Source organism: Nelumbo nucifera, chromosome 2 (assembly GCF_055504915.1).
Source record: "Nelumbo nucifera cultivar China Antique chromosome 2, China Antique-T2T, whole genome shotgun sequence".
Taxonomy (NCBI): domain Eukaryota; kingdom Viridiplantae; phylum Streptophyta; class Magnoliopsida; order Proteales; family Nelumbonaceae; genus Nelumbo; species Nelumbo nucifera.
In genome coordinates this window covers 43,118,748-43,130,040 of record NC_142650.1, presented here as the reverse complement: position 1 = coordinate 43,130,040, position 11,293 = coordinate 43,118,748, and the positions used below count along the sequence as shown (strand labels likewise).

At 39.6% G+C, this 11,293-nt stretch overlaps 1 protein-coding gene across 1 annotated transcript; it reads right to left on the bottom strand.

The window, feature by feature from the left end:
• Window positions 1-3,032: 3,032 nt before the first annotated feature.
• Window positions 3,033-7,619, bottom strand: LOC104599344 (large ribosomal subunit protein uL4). The gene is made up of 2 exons (XM_010261852.3): window positions 6,414-7,619; window positions 3,033-3,430 (listed from the first exon to the last, which is right to left on the bottom strand). Exons 1-2 carry the CDS (start codon window positions 7,518-7,520, stop codon window positions 3,317-3,319), a joined length of 1,221 nt encoding a protein of 406 aa, XP_010260154.1. The 5' UTR covers window positions 7,521-7,619; the 3' UTR covers window positions 3,033-3,316.
• Between the last annotated feature and the right edge of the window lie 3,674 nt (window positions 7,620-11,293).

Sequence of the window (11,293 nt, the reverse complement as noted above, 5' to 3'; positions counted from 1 at the left end):
AGTCTACTTCAGACTTTCAGAACTAAAACAAATATGATCAGTATCTGTAAGGCTTGGTTTGAAAAGAATACAAATATAAATATGTATAGTGCAAAATAATACTAAATACAAGGTTTTGCATTCTACATATTTGCATTTGTACTCGTTCCAAACGGAGCCTAAGAAAGCTTGACACTGAATTGTATTCATCCATCTATTAGTATTTCTATTCCATCATCACTTAACAAATGAAATGCCTGATGAAGTAACAATATAACAAAATGTAGGAATCGGTATTGGAAAATTTGCAGTTGGTCCAAGTGTCCAACTAATCTCATCTCCGTAATTTTATGACTTCTATAAACTTCAAATGCATCTTCTAAGCTTTTCATCTTGAAATGATGAAGAAAATTTCCTGAATCTTTTAAAGAACATTGATGGATTTATACAAAACAGATGCGACTAGTTGCACACTTGTTGGAATAACTATAATTTTATAACAATTTGGGAAGATCGATTGTACACTTGTACTTGCATAAGCTGCAATTAGACTAGAGAAACTCAATTTCTGAACAACTTTCAAGTTGCAAGAGCTTGCTCCAAGGTCCATCAAAGATTATAACCATTAAATTAAATTTTAACATAGACATTAACAACCTGAGTGAAAAACTTCAAGCACAAGACAAACGACCACAACATGAGACCAGTGGATCCATAAAGCAACACCAAGATGATACTCCAGTCCCAGAAGGTCCTTCATGCTTTCATTCTTGTTTGCACTCCACATAATAAATATATGTAGAAAGGCTTTTGAGAAGAAATATACAAAACCCAACTATAAGATCACACCCTATAAAGGAATTCACAAAAAGCTCTGTAGTTAACATGAGGATATTGAAGAAATTAAAACTTCAGCCAAAAAGAATGTCAATGGAAAAGTAATTTAAAAAAAGGATGGAAACTATTTTGGCTAAAATAGACCCCACGTAGTATAAGAAACATGGAAAATTTTTCTATCATGATGATCAATCGCATTGCTAACTCGAAGATCAAGATTAGTGGTAGGATCATTGTCCACAGGATTGATGGTAGGATCAAGATTTGTGTGGGCCATATTCTTTTTAGAATGAAAAATCAGCCCCATAACTAGAAATTATGTGGGTCAAATTCTTGACCTTAAAGCTTACAGAATTGGTGTTACCACTATTAATGTGGCTGAAGCTTGGGCCCTTTGGGAAGCCCATAATGTAGCCCTCAACTTATCAAGCAATAACATCACTATTGAGGGTGATTCAAAACTTGTGATTAACTGTCTAAAGAAACAGGTTGAACCACCGTGGAGATTGAAATTGATCATTGAGGATTGTAGGTTGCTGTTCGAGAGTCTAGAGGGCAAAGTGGAGTGTCATCAAGACGGCAACATTGCGTCAGATTGGTGAGCTAATTTTGCTCATTCCAATGTTGTAACCAGTACTGTCATTCCTAGATCTTTAAGTCTTAAAGAAATTGAAAGAACAGTTAAATTGATGGCATAGAAGCCAAAGGTTAAAAACAAAGTGTATTAGATTTTCAATTCCCCCACACCACCAAAGAAAAGATGGTAGCCCTCACCACCACCAGCACCTACCAAGGATCAAAATATCGATACGCTCAATATGCCAATAGTGGCGTATCAGGCAGTATCAATAGTTATATTTTATTTTTTAGTCTTTTTAATCTAGTTCAGAGGATTCAGTTTAAACCGGCTGAGAACCTCGAAACACCCTCTGCAAGGGTGTATCATGAAGCCCCCAATATGATACGTATTGGCTGATCCATATCGATACTTTGAACCTTGGGACTTACCAGTGTATTGCACCACAGAAGAGATTCACATCAACATTGAGACTGAGGTAGCGCCTTGGGACATTTGATTTGTAAATAGCTTATTTCCTACCACAGAAGAAAGAGCTGTAACTAATTGAGTCTTAATTAGGGCTGGTTGTATAGTCCTATGAATGCAGTATTCATAAAGTTTAAATCAATAAACTGATCCAATTTCCTAGAGGAATTCTTGGTGTTGATTCTACTACCGTATTTGCTAATTCTTACAGATATTGTTGAAAAAAACATGCAACCATTGTTCCATAGTCCATCAAATGATTTGCAGACTGCTAAAACACTTTAACAACCCTCTTGCCAACATCAAAACATTCAGAACCCTATTTCCTCAATAGAAATAAGGGGATTCCACCCGCAACCCAATTATTGTATTTTAGGCAGTGGATGGCAGAATTATTATCACAAAAAACCCAACTTGCATGAGACTTTTGGATGGTTGGACTTGGGAGTTTAGAATGGAAGGATTGATACGATTCGTTTGGCATGCAATTTCATTGAAAAGATTGAACAGGGATGTTGCAGATGTTACGTGAATTTCTTTCGGTTGGCACAACTTGAAATGAAGAAAAAGCAAATGCGTGCAGCAACGAAGGAAACGATTTATCTAGCTACCACCTCAAACGACTCTGCTAAATTATGAGTAGAAAAACCTTGGACACTTGGAGTGTATAGAGCCATTATTCTTCTCATATAGTGATATGATATGCTTAGACTCAGTATAGGAAACTACACATGACCGACCTGTAAATATGTATACAAATTCTACACTAAATGATGTACGCATGAAACAACACGGACCCGCACTATAAATATTAGTTGATGGGTAAATGGGTTAACTGTCAAGTGATTTTATGAGAGCCCTGACTCACTGCAGGAGAACCGAGATCATACATGATCTAAACAATAAGATGTAGCAGTGCTGGTAACATGAGAAATATCAGGGATTTGAACAGTCCATGGATCAAAGGGATATTTGATCAGAAACTTTTGTTTGGTTGCATTGATAGATAGCAAGATTGCAACTATGCAATGAATGGTTGAATTCGATCTTTTGGCTCTTAATGAACCACGTTCGCTTCAAAATATCAAGAGCTGTAAGGCTGTAACCAAACATACATAATATCTTCCCTGTAATCGAGACTTAAGGATTCAGTGAATCTCTACCATATGAATTTGAAAAGAAAAACAGATAATAAACTAGCTTTTACTCACTCGCACTACATATTCTAATCTGTCCCAAATTACTGAAACCGAAAAAAGGGACCATGATGAGGAGACAAGGCTATATTTAGCAAAAATCGAACTCTTATTTCAGACCTCAGCCCCCCACCCCTTAGGGTCATCATCCTGACTCGAAAAGAAGAAATGAAAAAGTATGGAATTAAAGGTAGCAAATCCGGAACCAAATAACATAACAGCCTTCTAACAAAATTCCAAAACCGAAAGCCTAGAATAATTACTGAGTAACCCCCAACCACTTTGAAAAGTTTTCGAACTCGGTATAATCACTGTCTGAAATCATCGTCTGATACCATGCCTTGCCTGCGGCCTTTATTGCAGCAGCCTCCTCCTAACAGATACACAAGGCAAAAACTAATGATTAAAAAAAAAAACCACCACAGACGGCAAAGATTTTACTATGCATATCAAATAGAGAACCGTCAGAACAAATTAACAAGTTCATGCACTAGTATTTTACAAGTCAGATTTACTATGCATATCAAATAGAGAACCGTGAGAACAAATTAACAAGTTCATGCACTAGTATTTTACAAGTCAGATTTATCTTGTTTCAGGAATATTACATCTTCATAACCTTCGGCACGACAAGCAATGCGTTAACCAACATACTATAAATTTGACCATTAATCAAATACAACCAGACTAGTGGGCAACATTTATGATGCAGGACAAAAGGATGCTATGTAATCAAGTTTTAAACACAAAAAGAAGGAAAAAACTGAAAATGAATATAATACCAGCAACAAAATATTTCAGCAAAGTATTAAGCCACTTATAATAGGATTTTGATGAAATACGGGTTAAACATTTGACAACTCTGGTTAATTAATTAACAATGCATCTGGGATAGGTTCAAGTGAATCAGCACAGTTCAAGAACACAGAAGATGAATCAAGCAAAACTAATATCATCTTGGGTAAGCAAACCAAACATGGCAATAAAACTTGTGATCCTAGTTGATGCATGCAGCAGATGCTCATAAAATATACCATCCATGAAGAGAATGAGAAAAAAAATCTAGATACATAGCAGAAAGCAAAAGACCAAAAGCTATGCCATTTTGAACAATACTTACAGAAGAAAATAGAGACATTTACTACATAAAATGATGATGTCAGAGGAATAACCGATACAAGGAGCCCAGTACTTCTGGCTCAAAAGCTTATATAATCTAAAACGTTGATTAACATTTCAGGAAGCAATACATTTCAGGAAATGTTTTGATACAAGAAATAAAGGGTAGGTAGAAGATGGGTTTGAATGATTGAAATACTACCTATAAGTTTATGACCTATGCACAAATAACATGGAGCCAACAGGCACTGATGGCAGATGATTTGAAATAAGAATGCAGATAGAAAAGAAAATCAATGAAACATAGCTCAGAAGAAACTATACTGTCTCACTTTAATACCATGCAACTATAGTGACACCATGCAATCAGCTTCTCATGCCAGACTTACCAATGCTTTTAAGAGGACTCAATGAAGTCTCTTGTTAGGGCCTTCCAGACTTGCAATTTTTTCAGAGTATTCAAAGAATGCTAGGATAGGATATTTCCAGACATTGCTACTTACACATTTGTTTACTTCCAATAGTTTAAATACATATTCTATGTTCTTTCTTTCTCAAAATTTGTATCAAAGTTGCAGTTTCCATGTCTTCATGGCTCATAAATACCAAGAAAAGAGGAAAGTTATATTATCATCAAGCTACAATGATACATTCCAATGTAAAAATTGGCAATATCTGCGTATTTTCTTTATTTGTAATTATTTTATCAATTTGCATTATTTATATTTTTTATCAGGATAATACTTTTGTTCTATTATATCGATGCTAAACAACTAAAACAATAGGTAATAAAAACACACTTTCATTCATTAGGATGGTTTCATGATTTTTATCAGAAGTCTGTTTTCATTAAATTAGTATAGGTGTTAAGCAACTTAAACAACTGGTTGTTGAAACAAACGCTTTGGTTTCAAATGAAAGCAGTACTCCCGATTGAATTTTTTGTTGAGATTACTTAAATTTATCTTCTTTCTCTCTTTTATTGCATTCTTCCTTTTTTTCTCATTTCAAGTTCCTTGCCATCTCAGCAAGTTAACTTTAAGTGGAATAGGATTTGATGCAACACATCAACGTTTTATTGTGAGGAACAAATTTGCCTTTTTATTTAACAATGTTCAAGCCTGATAGAAAATAAAGCTTTCAGAGAGAGGAAAGCATACAAAGGGACACAAAAAGGCAAACAAGCATACTATAGGCAACAGAAAAAATTAACAAAAAAATGGGTGTCCAAATGGTGGATCAAAGTCTTGTGGATTGTTCATGTCGCACATGTTTTTGGAATAGTTTACCTCCATAGAGACAATGTGTTGAACCTTTTGGATGAGTCACCAAACTACAAAAGTTAACTCTCATTTCCTTAAAAGCTGCCTGCTGATAAAAACTTTAAACCACATATATGGTTGAGAACTTTAGTTTACAAAAGGAAAACGATGCCTTAACGAACCCATGAAAGGAGAAAAAGGCATTATTTCCTTGAGAATCAAATGCATGGAGTCTTATTGTAAAATCATGTCACACACTGTCAATGATGCATTCTTTCCTTGTCTATTATAACATAATAGCGAGTATACAAGTATTTGGCAAATGTATCAGACACCAACAAGCAGCTACAAATCAAAACTTGTATAAAAAAACAATTTTAGTCATTGTCTAACACCATAATAGTCAAATATAAATCAGTATGTAGGATGTGTTTGGTATCATAGAAAAGAACAATATGGAAGTTGTAATCTAAATTGCAAGTCTATCTTCCAATTCATCTACTTAGTATAAATGTAATCGTTGTTGGTTAATGTTTATCATTTGAATTTTATTGCCACAACACAATTTAATTAATTGCATACTCATAAGCATTTTACTTGGTGTCCCTCCCTGTAGAATTAAATTATAATATTACATGATTCTCGCGGGAAATAATCATTTATCCATTTATATTCAACAAAACGAAGATATATCTGAAGCTCCACGTCCATGAAAAATAGCGGTGTATATAGCTTGTACAAATTAAAGCAATGTATAGAAAATTACACACAAACCAGATATTGATAATCCCGACAGAATGAACTTTCCAAAAAAGAGACCATATATAGATTATTTGTCTTTCCGCGAATGATATATTATCAGGATAAAAAATTATTTTGGGCACGTAAAATCAGCAGAATTGCACATAAAGAAACAATAAACAGCATTGAAACGCTAGAAACAAAACGAAGAGGAAAGTGTACCAAAACAAGTACCTTGGGTATCTGTTTCCTCTTCTTGTCGAGCTTCTCTTTCTTTGCCTTCACGCGCTGGGCCTCGGCCAGAAGAGCCATTCTCCTTGCGGTTTTCGCGTATGGATTGAGCTTCAGGAGGGTATTGAGGTTCTTCAACGGGTTCTTCTTGAGCGGCGCCCTCTTAACCTCCTTCTTGATCGGACTCACAACAGATTGAACTTCATCAGAGTTTATGATCCTCGACAAGTCAGCATTAAACATCTTCGATCTAGGCAGCACATACCCCTTCTTCTTCTCCGATGCCTTCTCGAACGATCCATAAACAGAATCCAACTTCTCGAAAGCAGACTTTGTCCAGATGATGAACCGACCAAGATGCCCACCAGGAGCAAGCTTAAGTAGGTTAAGCCTCTCAACATTGGCGACTTCGACACCAGGAATGTTACGGAAGGCCTTCACGACCTTGGAACCCTCCGTGCCATAAACAATGAGAGGTCCCTTGCGAGAAATGTACCGGCGGTTCCTCATCTTACCCTTTCCAGGCCGGATCGCATGGCTATCCTTTGCCTTCTCAGCGTCGGGATAAGCACCGATCTGCTTCAACATCTTGATAGCCGCGGATGTTTTTTCAACCCCCTCGGCAGAGTCACCAACGACCAGAGGGATCTCTGGAACGTTTTCAATGCGATGGCCACGAGCCAGCACAAGAGAGGGCACTGCAGATGCGGCAATAGCAGAGACAACAGCATATCGCTTCTGGTTGACATTGATCTTTCGGTGCCAGCGGCGCCAGATTTTGGTGGGAGCGAACATACGCCCACCGCGACACATGTTACCGAAGGCACCCTGACCGGCACGGTGAGTACCACCACCAGGGACACGAGGGATACGGGAAACGGCACGACCGGTACCCCATGACTCGGCCGAGGTCTGGTGACCGGCGCGCTTGCTGACGGCGTAGGGCTGGCGGCTGTTTTTGGAGATGTTGGCGTGAACAAAGTTAACGATGTCTGGGCGGATTGACGCCTTCATGACGTCGGGGAGGGGAATGGAGTTCCCGCCGTCGGTGGCCATGTCGCCATCCAGCTGCTGGATCGTGACCAGAGGTCGAGCTGCAGCAACAGCCATTGAGAGGAGCAGTGGATGGGATTGATGGACTAGGGTTTAGGGAAATGAGAGGGGAAGGGGAAGAGAGGGTGAAGAGAAGGGTGGTTAGAGACAGAAATCTAGGGTTTTGATAGATGTTATATGTATCCTAGACAAGATGTCAAAATTACGAAAATGGCCTGCACTTGGGTTAAGGAGGAAAACGAGCAGACGAGAGAACTGTGAGTGATCGTGTCCCAAGTTCCAAAATGATGGATGCTTGCAGAGAGCTAGGACCGTTCGATTAGAAGAAAAAATCCAAATTACTGGAATGACCACGAGTGTAGGAGTGCAACTTGAGCCGGGTTGGGTTAGGAGTTTGTCAACTAATCAATTTGCCCAAACCCTAGCCTGACCCAGTGACCCAGAGCCTGTAATTCAAATTCTTCAACTCGGGTTTACAGCAAAATATGTCAATGGGTCGAGTCTAGTTCGGGACAAGGTTTATAACCCAGATTAATTATTAATCGTTCCCAATGATTAGATCTGTTAATGGGCTGGGTTGGGCTCGGGCCAGGTTTTCACTCTTAATTAACAGGTTTTTTTTAAGGCCCGATCATCAGGCCTACAACTTGGGCCTGAGCTCAGCCCTCATAAAAAGCCCAAAGCTCGGGCCTGGGCTCGAGGCCAAAGTCTAAAGTTTATATCGCTGCTATTGCTAAAGCGACTGAACAGAGAGAGAGAAAGAGATTATAAAGAAAAAAAAAAATAAAAAATATTAATATATATATCATAATAAATATTATATATTTTTATATAATATAAATTAGTCGAGTCGAGCTGAGTTTTTTGACAAATCCCAGGCCCGGCCCAAAACACAATCAGGCTTGGTGTTTTGGGCCCGAGGTAAGGCCCACGGGCCTAACTACATGTCCAAGCCAAGTGCAGGCCTGGCCGGGCCGTCGGGCTACCCAGCCCATGAACAGTCTACGTATGATAGATTCATAATTGGATATGGCTCAATTAGACCCGATTTTATTTATCTATAACAACTTATGATAATAAAACTTAACAAAACGGTTGATAAAAATATTTACCTTTTGATAATATTAAATTTACTCTTTTGGACATAGAAATAGTAAGTGTGCACAGTTGATGTATATACAAATTTCAAATAATAGTAATATTAGAGATATGTTCAATTTTTTTATAAAAAAAATATTATTTTTTATAATTTTTTTATATTTTTATCTAATTTTAAATTTGTATTATTTAATTATTACATCTGATCCATTTTATCTAACACAGAAAATTGTTTTATTTATGTCAATTTTAAATTTTTTATTCCATTTCCACAACCAATAAAATAATTCTTTCTTATGACATTTATTTTTATGATGAATGTATAACATTATGCGTGTTTCCCAACTTTTCTACAAAACTCTTTATGTTATTTTTATAGTTTTTAGTATTTCTATCTATTTTTAGATTTTTATTATTTATTTATGGCATCTTGCATTAGCCTAAACCATTGAATTCCCGGTCTAGCCCCTAAATATAAAAGAGCTCCCTTTCAAGAAAATTTTTAAATTTTTATTCTATTTTCCCACTATCAATAAAAATAATTTGTACTCAACACATTCAGTTAGCATGAAGGTTATATAATATTAAGTATGTGCCAAATTTTCTACAATACATGTAAATCATATTAAAAAAAATATTTTTGTGAAACCATATTAAAACAATATATGTAACAAAAGAAAAATATTCAATAGCTATAAACGAAATAAATTATAACTTCTCATAAAATCATCACACGTGTTAAGATCAAGTCCCTTGTTAGAGCAATAAATCCCCATAAAACTTAGAAGAATTGCCTTCAACACTATTTTTAAATGGAGTTTGTGTTCCCTAAATTGAGGATGCAATTAAGGGTGTCCATAGACTGGTTTTGGGCTGAATTTCATTTAAATCAAAATCAATTTAGGGTATGATGGAGGACGATTTAGCTCGATCTCGTAGCATCGGTACATGTGTGTGTGACATTGCTCAAACGATGACTCAGCGTGACAACACAGCAGGCGCAACTACAACTCGGAGGGAAGGTCCCACCAAGTTTAGCCCGGCGACTCGACGGAATATACTCACCGGGAGCTGCCTGGCCTGCACCGCCACCCCGGGGGCTAAGGCACCCTGAGCCACCTCCGAGCTCGGGGTCCCCCTGACCTTTCCTAATACCCGAGCTCCTCCCAGTGGATCTCGGACCACCCAGACAGGAACACATCAATCTGCCTATAAATACCACGAGGTAATGACACCTCGGGCCAAACAGCTCGGCTTAGCTTGCCACAGGCAGCTTGCCTTTTAAAAGATAGCCAGGCACAGGGTAGCTCACGGAAGGGTAGTCCGGCACATCGCAAGAAGACCTCCCGCCAACCACCGTACCCGACAAATCTGGGAACAACAGCCATATCCCTCGTTAGACAGCGTCGTGTCTGCCACCTTCAAAGGGTGCCTTACACCTGACAAGCACGTACCCTGCGGTGACGGCCTTGCGCGTGCCACCTTAGCCCAGCCAGTAACGGCTACGGCAGGATGACAGTGGCGGTTATACCCGCCCTGTCAGAAGCCAAGGGGCCAGAGGCAACGGATTTCTGTTATAAGGAGCTTAGTATCAAGGAGGACAGGTATGATCATTATCATCTTCTACTCTCGTGCTACCTGCACTCTTAGCCTTCATCTTCTCCTTGCTTCTCCTACTGAATACTAACTTAAGCATCGGAGTGTTCCCATCGGGCAAGCCCCCGGGGATTCTTCTTCTTCTCCATCTCAGGTATCTTCCAGGAGCCATGTAAGTGCCATCTAGGAGTGACCGGATTGCGCACCATCATTTGGCGCCGTCTATGGGAATACGCTTTTAAAAGCCTTCCTCTAAACCTTCATAGTTCTTCCTTCTTTGAAAAAATCGACACTCATGGCTTCCTCAAGCAACATTGGACGAAGCATGGAGATGAGTAACTCCAGGGAACAACCCAGGTTCCCACGGTCTGCATTGGGCAGTTCACCATTCCCCTTTCGGTGGACGGAGTCCCCAACCTGAGCACGTCGCGAGCAACGGCGCCTGTGGGTGTTCCCCTGCCTACCTCGGTCGAAATGACCTTGGCTGAACCAATTGTCATCCCTCTGGCGACCAGCCAGAGCCAGCTCGACGATTTGATGCAGTGCATGCGGGCCATACAAGCCCAAGTGCAGCAACTCCAGCAACACTAGCTTTATCAGCAGCAAGTGTTGCACCACGTCTCCCAGTACCAGTATTAGCAGCAATTCCTTTAGCTGCCTCAACCTCAGCTTCAACAGCCGCAACTCCCTCCTCGGCACCCAGTCTCACCGCGGGCTAGGTCTCGCTGCCAGGAGGAGCGTCTTTCTCACCAAGGGGAAGTCCCTCAAAACCCTCATAAGAGCTAAGCCTCCTCCCGCGGCAAACAAGAAAGACTGGTCCACATCGTCTCAACCCTCAAAGCCTGATACCCCGTTCCTAGAGAACCGGTTCGAGACCCTGGCCGCAAGCTCCAAGCAGGATCCCTTTGTCTGCAGTCATCACCAGCGGCCTAAGCTACTTCCTGCACACACCATTCCTGACAGCACAGAGGTAAGCAGCACGAATGTCGAGCCCACCAAGAAGCAGAGACACCGCCTCCGAGCTCGCCGATCTGCCACCCACAACTTGCCCGAGCTCAAAGCCAGAGAAGAGGTAAGCTCAAGCAAAGCTAAGGCTCCCCTCCTTTCAGTTCCATCCCCCCTGTCTTCCGAACTCC

Excerpts from the sequence above, each read along its gene's own strand:
- LOC104599344 (XM_010261852.3), bottom strand. The coding sequence starts at position 7,520 with ATGGCTGTTGCTGCAGCTCGACCTCTGGTCACGATCCAGCAGCTGGAT. Across the intron at positions 3,431-6,413 it reads AGAGGAAACAGATACCCAAG|GAGGAGGCTGCTGCAATAAA; the intron begins GTACTTGTTTTG and ends TGTATCTGTTAG.